The following is a 19,523-nucleotide window of genomic DNA, read 5'->3' on the forward strand; positions in this document are numbered from 1 at the left end:
CAGGGGAAAAGAATATAAGAAAAAGAAAGTGAATAAAGTACCTTGTAAGTCCAAAAACAAATCAAAAACTACTAACAAAAATAAAAATAAAAAAGACAGTAAAAAAGTCAAACATGTCCCAATCCTCATTCAAAAACTCAATCAGACGAAACATGAAAAGTCTAAGTTCACATGACAATTCTGTGTCCAATCCTAATGCAAGTGGAAATCCTCGGAGAAATTCTTAATCCTTAATCAAGTGATGATAGCATGTCTTGAAAAAAAGCTATCAAAAATATCAACAGTAGTGCAAAACAGTAAAACACGTATCAATGCAAAATAGCAAAACATAAGAAACAATGAGAATGAAAAATGTAAAAACGAAGAAAACCAGCTGGAGAACTAAAACCACTAGTGATTAGGAGTCCCGCCCGCAGCAATGATCGGGAGGGAACTCATAGCATATGAAATCAAATTACGGTAACCACTTAGCTCAGACAGCCGGTAATTCACTGAAAATAACCTCCACGCTCGACAAGTCCTGTTTCAATGTCCTCATCAGGAGTGAGGAAGTTCAGTCATAAAATCGATATTTTAATGGATTCAAAAGTTCAAACCACCAAGCTGGCAACGGATCAATCACGTTGCTGATGCGATCCCGCTGATAATAGCTATTTAACAGACTCAGGAAAGGGCCGAAGGTCTGATCCGGAGATGGAAGTTCTTATGTTCAAATATAGATGAATTTGAACACAACTCTTGCCTTCACCAGCAGCCAATGTAACTGTTTATAATAAGGGCTGACATGGTCGTTTTTCTTCAGGCCAAAAATCAAACAGACAGCTGAATTCTGAATGATACTCAATCTTTTGAAGATTCTTTTATAATATCCCAGGTATATATTATATTACAATAATCAAGGATACTTAATATCCACCAATAATCTAAAAAATGTTTAATCAAAGTATTTTTTGATGGTACGAAGCTTCCATAACACAAAAAAGTATTTTTTAACCAATGAGTCAATATACTCATCAAAAGTTAGATGGTGATCTAAAGTGATTCTAAGTATTTTAATAGAGGCAGTTATCGGATAATCCTGTCCATTAAGTTGTAATACTCTCTCTTTGATTTTGTCATTTGGACTAGCCCAAAATACTTTTGTTTTTTCAGAATTAAGTTTTAATTTAAAATCAAATGTCCATTCTTCAACCTGGGTTAAGACAAATGAAACATGCTTCTTTATCTCTGCGATGAATATAGTAATAGGAATAATGATATAATAATAATGATAAATTTATTTTTGTATACTGCCCAACCACAAAGTTCCAGGCTGTTAACAGCAAAGAAGAACTGTACAATTAGTGAAAGATATATCAAGTTAAAAAATAAAAAAAATGTGTAATACGAAAATTACATAGTTATTTAACAAACTTATCAAACAAGTGTGTGTTTTTTTATTTTTTTATTGATTTTTAAACTAAAACAGTGCAATACAAATAAAAGATCAATAATTACTACATACATTATTAACTGTACAGGTAATTTCTATATTATTAAATTTTCACCTTCTTACTTTTATTAAAAACATATGACATAATATATAATGATAAAAATAAATTACCCATGTGTAACCATCAAAATTATATCCCTCCCTTCATCCCCCCACTCTGGATGTGTATAGGTAAATGAGCAAAAGAAAAGATAAATAAACATTATTATAATTTCACAAATTTAGTCAATGGGCTCCATACTTTATTAAATATACTACTAAGCCCCCTACATTCTGCGTTGATTCTTTCATATCTGTATGTAGTACACAAATTCACCCACCAAAAAGTATAATTTAGTCTGTCATGGTTTTCCAGTTACTTGTGATCAATTGAATAGCTATACCTGTCATAATCATAACAAGACGGCTCTTATTTTTGTCTAAAGTGGGTTTAACATGTAGTATTGTTCCACATATTATAGCTTCATATGTTAGTGGAACATTTGACTCAAGAATAAGATTTATTTGACCCCAGATTGACTTCCAAAACATAAATATCCAAGGACAATAATATAACAGATGATCTAAAGTCCCTATATTAATATGACAATGCCAGCATCTATTAGACTTAGAGCTATCTATTTTATTTAAACGAACAGAGGTCCAAAAAATCCTATGCAATAAAAACAACCATGATTGTCTCATAGATGCTGACATTGTGCATTTCAATCTCCAAGACCAAATTCGTGGCCACTGAGACACAGAAAAGCACAGTTACTTACCGTAACAGGTGTTATCCAGGGACAGCAGGCAGCCATTCTCACATGTGGGTGATGTCACTAACGGAGCCCGGATGCGGAAGCCTCGCAAGCAGACTTGCTTGTAGAAACTAGAAGTTTCGAGTCAGCCGCACCACGCATGCGCGAGTGCCTTCCCGCCCAGCACAGGGTGCATCTCCTCAGTTCAGATAGCTAGCAGAGAAGCCAACCATGGGAAGTGGGTGGGTTGTGAGAATAGCTGCCTGCAGTCCCTGGATAACACCTGTTACGGTAAGTAACTATGCTTTATCCCAGGACAAGCAGGCAGCCTATTCTCACATATGGGTGACCTCCAAGCTAACCAGAATGGGATGGTGGGAGTGTTGGCAATTTAGGAGAATAAATTTTGTAATACTGTTTGGCCAAACTGTCCATCCCGTCTGAAGAAAACATCTAGACCAGGGCTGCCCTAGTTCGGTCCTCGAGATCTACTGACAGGCCACATTTTCAGGATATCCACAATGAATATGCATGAGAGCGAGATTTGCATACCAAGAAGGCAGTGCAGGCAAATCTTTCTCATGCATATTCATTGTGGATATCCTGAAAACCTGGTCTGCCAGTAGATCTCGAGGACCGGACTTGGGCGCCCTGATCTAGACAATAGTGAGAATGAAAGTGTGAACCGAGGACCATGTAGCAGCCTTGCAAATTTCCTCAATAGGTGTAGATCTGAGGAAAACTACTGAAGCTGCCAATGCTCTGACTTTATGGGCTGTGGCTCTACTGTGTAGGTATAATCCAGCCTGGGCATACCAGAAAGAGATACAAGAAGCCATCCAGTTGGAGATGGCATGCTTAGAGATCGCATGTCCCAACTTGTCTGGATCAAAGGAGACAAAAAGTTGAGGAGCAGTTCTGTGTGGTTTGGTGCTTTCTAAATAGAAGGTCAAAGCACGTTTACAGTCCAGAGTATGAAGAGCTGATTCTCCAGGATGAGAATGAGGCTTTGGAAAGAACACTGGAAGAACAATGGATTGGTTGAGATGAATTCTGAAACCACTTTAGGGAGAAATTTAGGATGAGTACGGAGGACCACCTTGTCATGATGGAACACAGAGACAGGTGGATCAGCAACTAAAGCTTGCAGCTCACTGACTTTTCGAGCAGAAGTGAGGGCAATGAGAAACACCACTTTCCAAGTGAGATACTTGAGATGAGCTGTAGACATTGGTTCAAATGGAGGCTTCATCAATTGAGCAAGAACATTGAGGTGGTTTGAGAGGAGGATTGACACTGAAAAGTCCTTTCATGAATCTGGAAACCACCGGATGAGCAGAGAGGGGTTTCCCTTCAATATGCTGATGGAAAGCCGCAATTGCACTGAGATACACTCAGATCGATGTAGACTTGAGGCCAGAAGTGGATAAGTGCAAAAGGTAATCAAAAACAGAAGATAAGGAGGAATGTTGAGGGTCCTTATCATGAGAAAAACACCACATAGAAAATCTAGTCCATTTTTGGTGATAGCATTGTCTAGCGGTAGATTTCCTAGAAGCTTCTAAAACGTCTCTGACAGGTTGAGAAAACTGAAAAGAAGTCATATTGAGAGGTACCAAGCTGTCAGCTGTAGAGACTTCAGGTTGGGATGAAGCAGAGATCCCTGACTCTGTGTAAGCAGAAATGGAAAAACTGGTAGAAGGTATGGCTCCCTGCTGCTGAGTTGAAGTAGAAGGGAGTACCAAGGTTGTCTCGGCCACCGAGGAGCAATCAGAATCATGGTGGCATGATCGTTCTTCAACTTGACCAGAGTCTTGAGAATGAGAGGGAATGGAGGGGATGCATAGAAGAAGAGATTTGTCCATTCCAGAATAAAAGCATCTGCTTCGAGGCAATGAGGAGAATAAATTCTGGAGCAGAATTGAGGCAGTTTGTGGTTGTGGGGAGCTGCAAAGAGATCTATCTTAGGCGTTCCCCACTGTGAAAAAATGTGATGAAGAGGCGAGGAATGGAGTGTCCATTCGTGAGGTTGCAGAAGACGACTCAAGTTGTCCGCCAAACAATTTTTCGCTCCTTGGATGTAGACAGCTTTGAGGAAGGTGTTGTGGCGGATTGCCCAGTCCCAAACCTTCAGAGCTTCTTGACAAAGGGAAGAAGATCCCGTCCCTCCCTGTTTGTTGACATAGTACATGGCGACTTGGATGTCCGTCCGAATGAGGACTACCTGGTCGTGAAGATGTTGAAAAGCATTGAGAGCCTTGAAAATCGCTCTGAGTTCCAACAGATTGATATGACTGACGATCCGTACTGGTACAGTGGCCTTGAGTACGGAGACCATCGAGATGAGTGCCCCAAGCGTAGGTCGAGGAATCTGTCGTGAGGACCTTCTGATGGGGGAGCGTTTGAAACAAGCCTCTGGAGAGATTGGAAGAGAGCATCCAACAACGGAGAGACTGTTTCAATGAAGGAGTGACTGTTATGTGTCGAGAAAGTTGGTCCAAACCTGCATCCACTGAGATGCCATGGTCCACTGAGGATTCTGAGTGAAGTCTGGCAAAAGGAGTCACGTGTACTGTGGAGGTCATGTGACCCAGGAGTACCATCATGTGTCTTGCTGATATGGAGGAGCGGGAAGACGCTGTATGACAGAGTTGTAGGAGAGCTTCCAGACGTTGTTGCGGAAGGAATGCTCCAAGTTGGATAGTGTCCAGAACAGCTCCAATGAATTGTAGATTCTGAGAGGGTTGAAGTTGTGCTTTGGGAAAGATGATTTCGAATCCCAAACTTTGTAGGAACCATGTAGTCCATTGGGTCGCTACAATAACCCCCTGAGATGTTGAATCTTTGATGAGCCAGTTGTCGAGGTAGGGAAAAACCTGAAGACCATGGTTCCTTAGAGCTGCTGCTACCACTATTAGGCACTTGGTGAACACTCTGGGAGAGGAAGCCAGGCCAAAGGGCAGCACTCTGTACTGATAATGCAGATTCACCACCCGAAATCTGAGATATTGGCAGGAGGCCGGATGAATGGGAATATGAGTATAAGCCTCCTTGAGATCCAGAGAGCATACCTCTCTACAAGCAGGCATAGTGCATACAAACTGGAAGTAAGCGGTTATCAGACTGATCCTGAAAAAACCCACACTCGACTAACGAGCCCGGCAACTTTAGGCCTGTATCCAACCTGGAAAAACAAGACCAATTACACTCCTTCATCAACAAATAAAGAGCCCTCTCCACCTTCCAATTGGGATTCAAGAAATTCCACAGTATTGAAACCATCCTTCTCATCATCAACTGCTGGAAACTCATGGATAAGGGTAATGATGTCCTTCTGTTGCTGTTGTATCTCAGTGCGGTGTTCGACACTATTGACCATCCTCTCTTCATTGCGCATCTCTCTGAAATTGGTATGAGACGCTGCATTACAATGGTTCACCTCCTTCCTGAATAATAGATCCCAAAGCATACTTTTCAATGATGTGCTATTGAAATCGAAACTAATCAAATAGGTGTTTCGCAGGGGGCTCTGCCCCAGTACCACTCCTTAAAGGCACTCTACTACTTACCTTTCCATCATCTGAGTAAATTCCATTTAGAGGGTGGAAAGGTTACCAAGGCTGATTTTATTCAAGTAGTAGAACTTCCATCATATTTCCTGCCACTCTCTGAAAGGGGTCAGTATAAGCATTCCAAAAGTAAACAAAAACACCGACACATCCCCACAAAACAGGTTACTTGCCTTTGCCTTCAGGTTCAAATCCAACTACAACTCCTCGAGCTCCATTCACAAGGCTTCGTGATACATCAAGATTCTTAGTGAGCATCACCTGGAAACAAGGCGGTTATATAAGATAAAAATTAGCTATAATTACAAGGAAAATAAATTTTGTTCTTCCTCTTAAATCATGGCAAAACTATTTACTTCTATTTCTGTTGTACACTACCCATCTCCCAGTAGCATCTCCAATATTTTTACTTGAAACATCAAGGTATGTCTACTAAAGTGCACCAGCAAATGGGATTTACTTTCCCCGCACACGAAGCCCTTTTCTAGCATGCCTACAAAATCAGGTTACAGGTTTATTTACTGCTATGTCACTTTGCAGAAAATATAAGTGGTTGACAACATGTAACCATCAATAAGAAAGGAATGCCACAATACACAAAGACCCACCCAAGAAACCACCCCAAAAGAGTACCCCAAATTAAAAAAACCCCATCTGAATATCTTAGAGCCCAAAAGGAAAACAACCCCTCTTTACATTTAGAACCAGGGCCGCCATCAGGGCAGTACTACCAGTCCTGCATTCAGGGGCCCGGAGCTGACAGGGGGCCCGGGCTCCCCCAGGGTCCTAGGCAGTGTTCTAAGGCAGGGGCGCCAGTAGCTCGCCAAGGCGATCTAATCTATCGGGCCGATCAGTCTTCCTCTCCCCGACGTCAATTCTGCAGTCGGAGAGGAAGTTCGGGCCAGCCAATCGCTGCCTGGCTGGGCGGAACTTCCTCTCCGACGGCAGAATTGACGTCGGGAAGAGGAAGACTGATCGGCCCGAAGCAGGGAGAGCATGGTGGGTCCTGTTCCCCTATGGCAGCGGCAGTGGCTTGGGGAACTGCAGGGAGAAAGAAAGAAAGGAGGCAGGCAGGGAAACAGAAGGAAAGAAGAGAAACAGAAAAAAAGAAAGAAAGGTCAGGGAGAGAGGAAGAAAAAGTTGGGGGAGGGAATGAGGTGTGGAGGAGAGAAAGCATACAGGCTGATAGAAGGGAAGAAAGATTGGATGCACAGTCGAAGAAGAAAGTGCAACCAGAGACTCATGAAATCACCAGACAAGGTAGGAAAAATTATTTTATTTAAATTTAGCAAAGTGGAGGCAGTATTACCACAGTTTTCAAAGGAATTTGCCCAAATAACTTAATAGTTAACTGGGTAAATTCCCAGAGATGAAAACTTCCCTTCACTTACTATGCACAGTTCTGAATTTATATCTGCTGTCTATATTTTACAATATGGTCCCCTTTTACTAAACCGCAATAGTGGTTTTTAGCGCAGGGAGCCTATGAGCGTCAAGAGCAGCGCTGGGCATTTAGTGCAGTTCCCTGCGCTAAAAACTGCTATTGTGGTTTAATAAAAAGGATGGAGAGTATATTTGTCTATTTTTGTATGGTTGTTACTGAGGTGACAATGCATAGAGTCATCTGCCTTGACCTCTTTGAAAAAAACCCAGAATAGGAATGATACCAGAAAGCTGGTGTAGCAAAAACTTTAAGTAAATTGTTATTCTTCTAAGTTTTGAGTATTTAATCCTCCCACAATCTCACGGGCACTCGTTTCAAGTTTATTGCGATTTTGATTTAAACGCAATATCAAATATTTTCAATGCGTATAACAAAAATAAATTTGGGGAAATAAATAAAACCATTTGAACAATAAACATACAAACATATCCATAGATGATTAAAATTACATAAGGAGTACAAGGATAAACTACATTTGTTTAAAAATGTGTTCTCCGCGCCTGCTCATAAATTTGTTGACTGGAAGGATCCAGCAATGTGGCCAGATGCCATTCAGGACAAAGACAGAGAAAGAATTGTGCAATTTGGATTAATGATGGAAGATGATTTAAAGCAAATGGCACAGCCTATGAGTAAAGATCTTGACGGACGTTCTTTTTATGAATATCTCCTCTATGTCAAATCACCCAATGGACGTGAGAAGATTTTACAGGACTGGCTTAGGTGGAGCATTAGCAGAAAAGTATGTGTGTATTTGGCCCATGGAAGAAGGGGGGGCCTCGGGGGGGGGGGGAAAGGGGTGCGTGGGGGGCCCAATAGGATTGCTCAGTAAGAGGCCCAGAAATTTCTGATGGCGGCCCTGTTTAGAACTATCAAACATTTTATAGTATTTCTTTTTCAGATTGTGCGCTAATTTTCACATTTGTATGTGCAACTTGGAAACAATTGATGGGGATGCTTATCACCTCCTATTTAAGAGCACAACTTGGGTGTGATAGTATGTGATGATCTTAAGGTGACCAAACAGGTTGAAAAGGCAATGGAAAAAGCTAGAAGGATGCTAGAGTGCTTAGGGAGAGGTATGACCAGTAGGATAAAGGAGGTATTCATGTCTTTGCGTAAGACATGGTGAGACCTTATTTAGAATATTGTGTACAATTCTGGAGGTCGCACCTTCAAAAAGATATAAACAGGATGGAATCAGTCCAGAGTAGTGCTGCCCGATTCGAATCGGTCCACCGATTCACTTCAGGTGAATCAATTCGAATCGATTTAAAACAACAACAACAAAAAGAAATCGGCTTCCCGATTCGGCTGACCCTCCCCCCTTGCCCCCTAAAGCAGGAGCAGCAGCGCTGCTCTTGCTGGATGGCCGCTGCCACACCTGCTTTAGAGAGTGAAGGGGGAGGGTCAGTCGGGAAGTGCTTCTGTACGGCTTCCCCCCTCCCCCCCGGCGTCCCTGCACCATTTACCTTTGAGGAGCAGCCTGCAGACAAGATTGCGGTGCTAGTGATCTTTGCAAACTGCTTCGGAGCTGATTCCTCCGCCACGATCCTGCCTCTGACGTCAAAGGAAGGGCAGGACCGTAGCGCAGGAAACAGTTCCGAAGCAGTTTGCAAAGATCGCTAGCACTGCGATCTTCTCTGCAGGCTGCTCCTATAAGGTAAATGGTGCGGGGAGGCCGGGAGGAAGACGCAGGCCTTCTGGGGGGTGGGGTGGGACAGGCGGGGCAGGCCTTCAGGAGGGGAGACAGGCCTTCAAGGGGGGGAGACCTTCAGGGGAGGGGACCCTGGTGTAGAAGTACACAGAGGTAGGGAGGGAAGGGGGGGTTCAAAGAGACATGAATATGCTGGATTTTGGGGGGGAAGAAATAATGGGTCTAAAAATAGAGAGGGAGAGAGATAATGGACAATGGGATTTAGAGAGGGAAGGAACAGAAAAGGAGAGAAGTTGGACACAAGGGATGATGTGGAGGGGGGAATAGAGATTCTCAATAGGAGGATAGTTGGGAAGAGAAAGGGAGAGATGATGGACCCTGGGGTGGTGGGGAAGGAGAGAGAGATGCTGGATGAAAGGGTAGGTGAGAAAAGGTGAATCTGTGGATGGAGATGAAAAAAAGGAAAGATGACAGACCTCCGGGGGAGGGAAGGGATACGGAAGGGGAGGATAGAGATGGCAGATAAATGGTTAGAAACATAGAAAAATGACGGCAGGAAAGGGCCACGGCCCATCCAGTCTGCCCACACTAATGACCCACCCCCTAACTACCTCCATTAAAAGATTCTACATGCCAATCCCATCTTTTCATAAAATCTGGCATGCTGCTGGCCTCAATTTCCTGTTGTGGAAGATTATTCCAGCGATCAACCACCCTTTCGGTGAAGAAATATTTTCTGGTGTCGCCATGAAATTTCCCACCCCTGATTTTCAACGGATGCCCTCTTGTTGCCGCGGGTCCTTTAACCCTTTCAGGACCAAGGGACATATTTGTCCCATAACTTTAAAATCCTATAAATTTTGATTGGGATAGTCTACAGTTCTAAATTTGATATGTACGGATTCCATATGATACTGCCTTTATGTAAACAAACTGGTTCCGACATTCATTCATTAGCGTCGTTGCCAGATTGACGAGAAGATTCACTTGCCACACTGTCCATAAGCCAGAAGTTTGATTTTTTTTAAAAAAAAAATAATGATATTTCACAAAAAAAATCAATTTTTTGGCATCTGCAAGCCCTTTTTACCATAAAAATGTCGTCAAAACCACAAAAATTGGCCTACGATCCTTATGGTCCTGAAAGGGTTAAGAAAAAAAAAAAAAAAATCTTCCTTCACCTCGATACAGCCCCTGACATATTTGAACGTCTCGATCATGTCTCCCCTCTCTCTGCGTTCCTCGAGTGAGTATAGCTGCAACTTACCCAGTCGTTCCTCATACGGGAGATCATTGAATCCTGAGACCATCCTGGTGGCCATTCACTGAACCGACTCAACTCTCAGCACGTCTTTTTGATAATGCGGCCTCCAGAATTGTACACAGTATTCCAGATAGGGTCTCACCATGGATCTGTACAACGGCATTATGACCTTGGGTTTACGGCTGATGAAACTTCTACGGATACAGCCCATGATTTGTCTAGCCCTGGATGAAGCTTTCTCCACTTGATTGGCAGTCTTCATGTCTTCGCTAATGATCACCCCCAAGTCACGTTCTGCTACAGTCCTTGTTAGGATTTCACCATTTAGGGTATAAGTCCTGCATGGATTTTTGCCGCCAAGGTGCATGACCTTGCATTTTTTGGCACTGAAACTTAGTTGCCAATTCTTTGACCAATGCTCGAGCAGGAGTAGGTCCTGCATCATACTTTCGGGCATTGAGCTTTTGTAGGGCACTCTGCTTTCGTCTATTGTGCTTTTGTCTACTATGTTGCATAGTTTGGCGTCATCGGCGAATAATGTAATTTTACCTCGAAGCCCCTCAGCCAAGTCTCTTACAAAGATGTTAAACAGGATCAGGCCCAAGACCGAGCCCTGCGGCACTCCGCTTATCACCTCCGTCGTATCGGAGAGGTACCGTTTACCACCACCCTCTGAAGTCTACCTCTAAGCCAGTCCCTAACCCATGCGGTTAATGTTTCACCCAATCCCATCGAGCCCATCTTGCTCAATAATCTGCGGTGCGGGACGCTATCAAACGCTTTGCTTAAGTCTAAGTACACGACGTCCAGGGATTCCCCTTTAACCAGCTCTCTTGTTACCCAATCAAAGAAGCTGATCAGATTTGATTGACAGGACCTTCCCTTCGTAAAACCATGTTGATGGGGATCTCGTAGATTCTCCTCGTTCAGGATCATATCTAATTGGCGTTTGATTAGTGTTTCCATAAGTTTACTCACTATCGATGTGAGACTCACCGGTCTATAATTCTCAGCCTCCGTCCTGCATCCCTTTTTGTGGAGTGGAATGACATTGGCTGTTTTCCAATCCAACGGGACTCTTCCTGTACTTAGGAAAAGATTGAAGAGTGCGGATAACGGCTCCGCCAGGACGTCACTCAACTCCCTGAGCACCCTGGGGTATAGATTGTCCGGTCCCATAGCTTTGTTCACCTTGAGTCTTGATAGCTCATTGTAGACACCGCTGGGCGTAAACACGAAATTTCGAAACGGGTCTTCCGAGCTTTCCTTGTCGGCAGCTGAGGGCCATATCCCGGCGCCTCGCAAGTGAAGACCAAGCAGAAGTATTCATTTAAAAGTTTGGCTTTATCGGAGTCCGATTCTACATAGTTCCTGTCGGGATTCCTGAGGCGTACTATCCCATCTGTGTTTCTTTTTCTGTCACTAATATACCTGAAGAAGGATTTATCGCCCTTCTTTATGTTCTTCGCAGGGCTCTCCTCCATTCAGAGTTTGGCCTCTCTGACTGCCGTTTTGACCACTTTTGACTTGGCCAGGTAGTCTTCCTTGGATTCTTGCTTCTCTGATTGTTTGTAGAAGATGAACGCTCTCTTCTTCTTTTTTATGAGGTCTGACATCTCCGCAGAGAACCACTGTGGTCTGTTGTTTCTTCGCCGTTTACTTACTGATTTTACATAGCAGTTGGTTGCTTCGTGTATGGTTGATTTCAGAGTTGACTACATTACCTCTACATTATCTGTTTCGGCTTGGTTCTGCAGTGCCCGATGGACGAAATCTCCCATGCTTTCAAAGTTTGTGCCCTTGAAGTTGAGGACCTTGGTTGATGTGCTTGACTTAATGAAACCTTTCCTGAGGTTGAATCATATCATGTTGTGGTCACTGGAGGCCAACGTATCGCCTACCGAGACCTCTGAGACACTTTCTCCGTTGGTGAGTATTAGGTCCAGTATCGCCCAATCCCTGGTGGGCTCTAATACCATTTGTCTGAGTCTTGCTCCTTTTATAGAGGTTAATAGCTACCTGCTTCCGCTGGTCCTAGTGGAAAGTTTGTTCCAATCCACATCCAGCATATTGAAGTCTCCTAACAATACTGTGTCTCCACGCAAACTGATATTCTCTATGTCTTCGACTAATTCTATATCCATGTCCTCCTGTTGTCTTGCAGGTCTGTATACTACGCCAAGATACAGGCATTTGTCCTTCCCCCTGGCCAAATTCACCCAGAGGGATTCCCCGGTGTACTTGACATCTGCAATTTTGGTAACTTTGATGTTCCCTTTAGTGTAAAGTGCTACCCCCCCCTCCCATTTTGCCCCGACGAAGTAAGTTGTATCCCGGTATAGCCATATCCCACCCATGGGAGTCTGTGAACCAAGTCTCAGATATCGCCAATGTCAGTTTAATAGAATGTAAGGATGGTCGCGCCCCCACAATGTTAGGTGGTAGGGGTTAAGTGAAATGCGCACTGACCAACGCCAGGCCCCAGGTTCAGTTCCCTCACAGATGACTCACCAGAAAGAAGAATAAAGAAGGCATAGCCAGAGGTGTTTGCATAAAGAATATATTATAGAAATAGCCTTACAGAAAAGCAATATTTATAATCATTACAATTAAGCATTACAATTAATCAGAGAGCATAGCAGTTTCCCTGCCTTACAGAGGTCAGAAGCAAAGAGGGACATAGAAGCTTGCAGTTCTAGGAAGCTTCATGTTCCATAGATAAAGGGAAGGATAGACAGAGAGAGGGAGAGCCAAGACAGAACCAGAGTGCCAAGCAAAGAGCCAAGAGATAGCTAGATAGAAAGAGAGAGAGAGCCAAGACCCCTCTCATGATAGCTTGATAGAAAAAGAGACACACACCCTTGATAGAGCCGAGAGCAGGCTTTTATACCTTGGAATCTTATTCTGAATAGAGAAAATATTGTATCTCCCAGTATCTTTCTGTTTAGAATTTGTAAACTGTTTGAGACAATGGTTAATTTAATTAACAAAGGAGGGTGTAATACCTGCAAGCATGGTGATGGAATTAGGTCTCTGGCTTCTTTGTTTCTTGATCTGTGCACTTGGACCTAAGCACCCTCTTAATCAGACATTAACACCTTTTAGCTAGTCATGATTCAATCAGGGAAACTTAACACAGTCTCCCTGCACTAAGGGTCTATCTGCCTTCCCATGCCAGAGCCAGATTGATATAATCTCCCATAAGCCTCTAGGCTGACAGCCACCACATCTAGGTCGGCGTTCCTCATTTCCGTCTCTAATTCCAGAATCTTATTGCCCAAACTGTGGGCATTAATGTACATAGCCCTCCATATCTTATTATTGTTATGTCTCTGTGTAGATATTCCTGCTTGAGCTAATTGGACTCCCATACTACTGTTTGCAATGTGTGTACTTACCTCCAACTCGGAAATGCAGAGTGTACTTAACACGGACTCAGAAATGGATTGGCAACTTACCTTGCCAGGTTGGTTACTTACGCCAGCATTGAGAAAGAAGGAGACCCTGGCAAGCAAGTTATCAGAAGACAACCAGAGCCTGGGACCAACAAGATTTGAATATTGACCAGACAACAAAAGGTATACAAAATATTTTTATTTTCCGTTTTGTGATTACAATATGTCAGATTTGAAAAGTGTATCCTGCCAGAGCTGGTGTTAGACCGCAAACGTGAGCTAAGATTTAACAGAGAAAGGAAAAGTCCTTTTTGTTTCTTTATTTTGTTTACACCATAGCGCCAGTGTGGTAAGGAGAAGCCAATGGGGTGAAGAAGCTATAAAATAAAACCACCAGGATGTTTGAAAAAAACACCCAATTGGGCAGGAAAATCAAATAAAAAAAACAATTCAATAGGCTGAATCGAATAAGAACATAAAAAGTTGCCTCCACTGGGTCAGACCAGAGGTCCATCGCGCCCAGCAGTCCGCTCCCGCGGCGGCCCATCAGGTCTATGACCTCTGAAGTGGTTCCTGACCATTTCTATAACCTACGCCAGGAAGTACTTCTTCACGGAGAGAGTGATTGAGCATTGGAACAAGCTTCCAGTACAGGTGGTCGAGGCACGCAGCATCCCAGACTTCAAGAACAAATGGGATACCTATGTGGGATCCCTACGAGGTCATGCCAAGGGATAGGGTCACTAGGACTTGAATGAGCGGGTCAGTAGAGTGACAGTATAATTAAATTGTACTTTAGGGGGTCAGTAGACTTAAGAGGGTGGGTAAATGGTGTGGGCAGACTTCATGGGCTATAGCCCTTATCTGCCGTCAACTTTCTATGTTTCTATGTTACCTCTGCTTCTATCTGTACCCCTCAATCCCCTCATCCTTTAGGAACCTATCTAAACCTTCCTTGAACCCCTGTACTGTGCTCTGGCCTATCACAACCTCTGGAAGTGCGTTCCATGTGTCCACCACCCTCTGGGTAAAAAAGAACTTCCTAGCGTTTGTTCTAAACCTGTCCCCTTTCAATTTCTCCAGTGACCCCTAGTACTTGTGGTTCCCCACAGTCTGAAGAATCTGTCCGTCTACTTTCTCTATGCCGTTCAGGATTTTGAAGGTTTCTATCATGTCTCCTCTAAGTCTCCTCTTCTCTAGGGAGAACAGCCCTAGCATTTTCAACCTGTCAGCGTATGAAAACTTTTCCATACCTTTTATCAGTTTAGTCGCTCTTCTCTGGACCCCCTCAAGTACTGCCATGTCCTTCTTGAGGTATGGCGACCAGTACTGGACACAGTACTCCAGGTGCGGGCGCACCATTGCACGATACAGCGGCATGATGACTTCCTTCGTCCTGGTTGTGATACCCTTTTTAATGATACCCAACATTCTGTTCGCTTTCTTTGAGGCTAACGCACACTGTGCCGATGCTTTCAATGTTGTGTCCACCATCACCCCCAGGTCTCTTTAAAGGTCATTCACCCCTAGCAATGATCCCCCCATTTTGTAGCTGAACATTGGGTTCTTTTTCCCTACATGCATTACCTTGCATTTCTCTATGTTAAAACTCATTTGCCACTTTTTTGCCCACTCTTCCAGTCTCGTTAGGTCCCTTTGTAGGTCTTCACAGTCTTCCGTGGTTCTAACCCTGCCGCAGAGTTTGGTGTCATCAGCAAATTTAATAACCTCACATTTTGTCCCCATCTCCAGGTCGTTAAAAAATATATTGAACAGAAGCGGTCCCAGCACCGATCCCTGTGGAACTCCGCTCGTGACCCATTGCCAGTCTGAGTAATGGCCCTTTACTCCAACCCTCTGTTTCCTGCCTGCCAGCCAGTGTTTGATCCATCGGTGGACATCCCCTTGCACCCCATGGTTCACAGCTTCTTGAGTAGTCGTTCGTGAGGTACCTTGTCAAAGGCTTTTTAGAAGTCAAGGTAAATGATGTCTATGGATTCCCCTTTATCCATCTGGCTGTTTATTCCCTCAAAGAAGTACAGTAGGTTCGTGAGGCACGACCTTCCCTTGAAGAAGCCGTGCTGGCTCGCCTTCAGTTGACCATTGTTTTCTATGTGTTCGCAGATTGTGTCCTTAACCAGTGCTTCCATCATCTTTCCCGGGACCAAGGTCAAGCTCACCGGCCTGTAGTTTCCCGGGTCACCCCTTGATCCCTTCTTAAAGATGGGCGTGACGTTTGCTATTTTCCAGTCCTCTGGGATCTCCCCAGTTTTTAAGGATAGGTTACATATTTGGCTAAGTGTTTCTGCTATTTCGTTTCTCAGTTCTTTTAGTACCCTTGGGTGGATGCCGTCTGGACCAGGTGATCTGTCGCTCTTCAGTCTGTCTACCTGTCGGAGGACATCCTCTCGGCTTACCTCCAGTTGGACCAGCTTTTCATCATGGTCTCCGTTTATGATCTCCTCGGGTTCTGAGATTTTGGATGTGTCCTCTCTCGTGAAGACTGACGAGAAGAACTTGTTTAACGTGTCAGCTATCTCTTTTTCCTCCTATTCCACTCCCTTCCTGTCTCCATCGTCCAATGGTCCCACTTCCTCCTTGGCTGGTTGTTTCCCCTTCACATACCTGAAGAATGGTTTAAAGTTTCTTGCTTCCCCCGCCAGTCTCTCCTCATATTCTCTTTTTGCTTTTCTAACCACTCGGTGACAGTATTTTTGTTGCCTTTTGTGCTCCTTCTGGTTGTCCTTTGTTGGGTCCTTTTTCCATTTTCTGAAAGATGTTTTCTTGTCCCTTATCGCCTTTTTCATTGCATTTGTTATCCACACCGGGTTTTTTGTTCGATTCTTTTTGCACCCTTTCCTAAACCTGGGGACATACAGGTTTTGTGCTTCGTGCACCGTGCTCTTGAGTAGGGCCCAGGCTTCCTTTACGGTCTCCATCTTTGCTGAGCTTCTTTCCCACCATTTTCCTCATGGCCTCGTAATTTCCTTTTCTGAAATCGAGTGATGTCGTTGTGGTTCTTTTCACCTTTGATGTTCTTATTTTTAGCTTGCACTGGATCATGTTTTTAGCTTGCACTGGATCTCGTGATATATTTAAAAGTCTCAATCATGTCTCCCCTCTCTCTACGTTCCTCGAGCGTGTATAGCTGCAGTTTATTTAGTCTTTCCTCATATGGGAGGTTCTTGAGTCCCAAGACCATCCTGGTGGTCATTCGCTGAACCGACTCGATTCTCCACACATCTTTTTGATAATGTGGTCTCCAGAATTGAACACAATATTCAAGATGAGGTCTCACCATGGATCTGTACAGGGGCATTATGACTTCGGGCCTCCGGCTGACGAAACCTCTACGGATGCATCCCACCATTTGTCTAGCCTTGGATGCAGCTTTCTCCACCTGCTTGGCAGTTTTCATGTCTTCACTAATGATTACTCCCAAATCACGCTCTGCCCTAGTCCTAACTAAGGTCTCACCATTTAGAGTGTAAGTTCTGCACGGGTTTCTGCTGCCAAAGTGCATGACCTTACATTTTTTGGCATTGAAGCCTAGCTGCCAAGTCGAGGACCAATGTTCCAATAAGAGCAGGTCCTGTTCCATACTGTCGAGCAAGGTGCTGTTATCTACTATGTTGCAACGGGAACTGTAATTGTGCAAGCGGTACTGCTTGTCCAAAGCTTCCCTCTGACGCAGCTTCCTGTTTCCTCCTGGGTGCATGGTGGAGTGGTGCATGTGATCGCTGTTTCCTAGTGGCGCTAGTACTACCACCTCCTTTGCGGGTCCCCCTAGCCCGTTGAGGATTAGGTGGCATCTCGTGTTGGTTCCATGAAACAGTCCCTCACCGCCTCCAGGAATTTTATTTCTCTCGTGCAATTTGAGTGTCCAATGCTCCAGTCTATTCCAGGGTAGTTGAAATCCCCCATTACCACCACACTTCCACTTTTGCATACCTGCCTCAGTTCAGCCTCCAGGTCCTGGTCGTTTGCTTCCGGTTGTCCTGGTGGGCGATAGTACAGTCCCAATTTTATGTCTGCTCCATTTCCTTCTGTCAGCTTAACCCATAGTGATTCCAAGCCATCCGCCCTTACTGTTGTTACCATCCTGGTTGAAGGGATAGAGCCCTTTATATATAGCGCAATTCATCCACCCTTCTTGGGTGTCCTGTCCTTCCTATAGAGTTTGTACCCTGGTAGGACCACATCCCATTTGTTGTCTTCGGACCACCATGTTTCTGTGACTCCAATTATGTCTAGGTCCTCCTTACTGGCTATAAATTCTAGCTCTCCCATTTTGGTTCTTAGACTCCTAGCATTTGTGTATAGGCAAATTAAGTCCCGGCTGTTAACCTTCTCTGTTGGTTTCCCTCGTGGTTTGGTGCTCCTGCCGACCCCTTCATGGGCTGCCAGTCCCCGAGCCTCGTTCCGTTCATCCTCCTCCTGTGCTGTGTCTGTTTCGTCCTCATCCCCCTCCTGCAGTGTACCTATCTCATCCTCTACCTGCATCCCCATTTCTGGATGTCCCTCTGGCTCCGGCTGTTTCCTCCTTTTCCCGCTCTTTAGCTTCATTAGTTCCCTGGGCCCCTACATTGCGTCTATGGGGTTTTTTTCAAAAAATGTACACTCAAGTCTCGAGCCCTCTACCGCCTTTTCCCGGTTCAGCATCCTTGTTTGATACTGTGGTCCGATGTGTCAATGTCAGATCGATTATCGGCTTTCCCCTTGTCCTCAGTTTAAAGCCATGTCTATGCCGGTCTGGATGTTACGTGCCAGCATCCTCATCCCAGCTGCGCTCAGGTGCAGTCCGTCCCTCCTGTAAAGCTTGTTTTTCCCCAGGAAGGTTGTCCAGTTCCGTACAAAGTGAAAACCTGGGTCACGTGATGCGTCGGACCTAGGCAGACGCGTGTCTCGGAGCTCTCTGGCCCACGGCCTTCAAACGCCTGCCTAACTCCCGATATCAGCCTGACAGAAGCGCTCCTGCCTTGCCCGGCGATCTCCGTAGGAGGGTGTGCGAGTGTGGGGCCTCCGGACAACGCGCATCAGCCCGGCATGCCGGTTAGATCGGCGAAAATGCCGAAGCATAAATCTGCTGCTCCTGTGCATAAAATGGCGGCATCACCGACTCCCGCTTCTGCCCCGGCGCAATGGGGCGAATGGGCCCAGGAAATCTCCAGGATGGTCACTGCAGTCCTGGAAGATAGACTCCACAAGCTACAGTCGGCTATGGACTGTATAAATGAACGATTTGAGGCGCAGGCTGGCCGTATCACTGCGGTGGAGCAGAGGGTGTCTGACAGTGAGGACGCGGCGCTCCAGGATCGCGCGAGTATGGTTGCTCTGCAAACTCAGGTGGCAGCACTAACGGGCCGGCTGGATGACCAGGAGAACCGTTAGCGACGAAATAATCTGAGAGTGGTGGGGCTGCCTGAGCTCCGGGCTGATCAAGACCTTTACCACTTCTTCCAGGTTTGGCTCCCCACGCAGCTTGGCCTGGAGATTCCAGCACCTGGTTTTATCTGCGAGCGAGCGCACCGCATGGGCCAGCGCGTGGGGGATAACAATCGCCCACGAGCCGCGATTGTTAGATACACAATTATCTTTTGCTTTCAGTGACTTCACCTCCAGCTTTAAAATATAGCTGTGTAGCTGTCTTGTCGGTTCCCTGACGCAGCATGGAACCAGTCACTACTCTAAAGTTAAGTTTATATTTATAAACATCAAAATGCAAAATTGAAAGCATCAGCATAGCTGTAAAGGCAAGCACTCAATATTTTGATAAGTTCACATTTCAGAGTCAGCTTATACTGAACACTGCAATGATTGTGTGGTGAGGTGGAAAAACTAGCCTTCATGTCTCTGAGCAGAGTTCTAAGCACAGAAATGTAAACCAATCATATTTGAACTTATACTTGTATTGGTGGCAAGGCTTACAGCTGAGGCAGCTCTACAAAATTTTTGGGAGGGGGAG

At 44.7% G+C, this 19,523-nt stretch overlaps 1 protein-coding gene across 1 annotated transcript in view; it reads right to left on the reverse strand.

Annotated features, from left to right (window-relative positions):
- Positions 1-19,523, reverse strand: part of PIF1 (PIF1 5'-to-3' DNA helicase) — a 179,096-nt gene that overhangs the window by 44,397 nt on the left and 115,176 nt on the right. Inside the window, 1 exon segment of the mRNA XM_033916027.1 lies at positions 5,972-6,059. Coding sequence (XP_033771918.1) covers positions 5,972-6,059 — 88 coding nt within the window.

Source organism: Geotrypetes seraphini, chromosome 12 (genome assembly GCF_902459505.1).
Source record: "Geotrypetes seraphini chromosome 12, aGeoSer1.1, whole genome shotgun sequence".
NCBI lineage: Eukaryota > Metazoa > Chordata > Amphibia > Gymnophiona > Dermophiidae > Geotrypetes > Geotrypetes seraphini.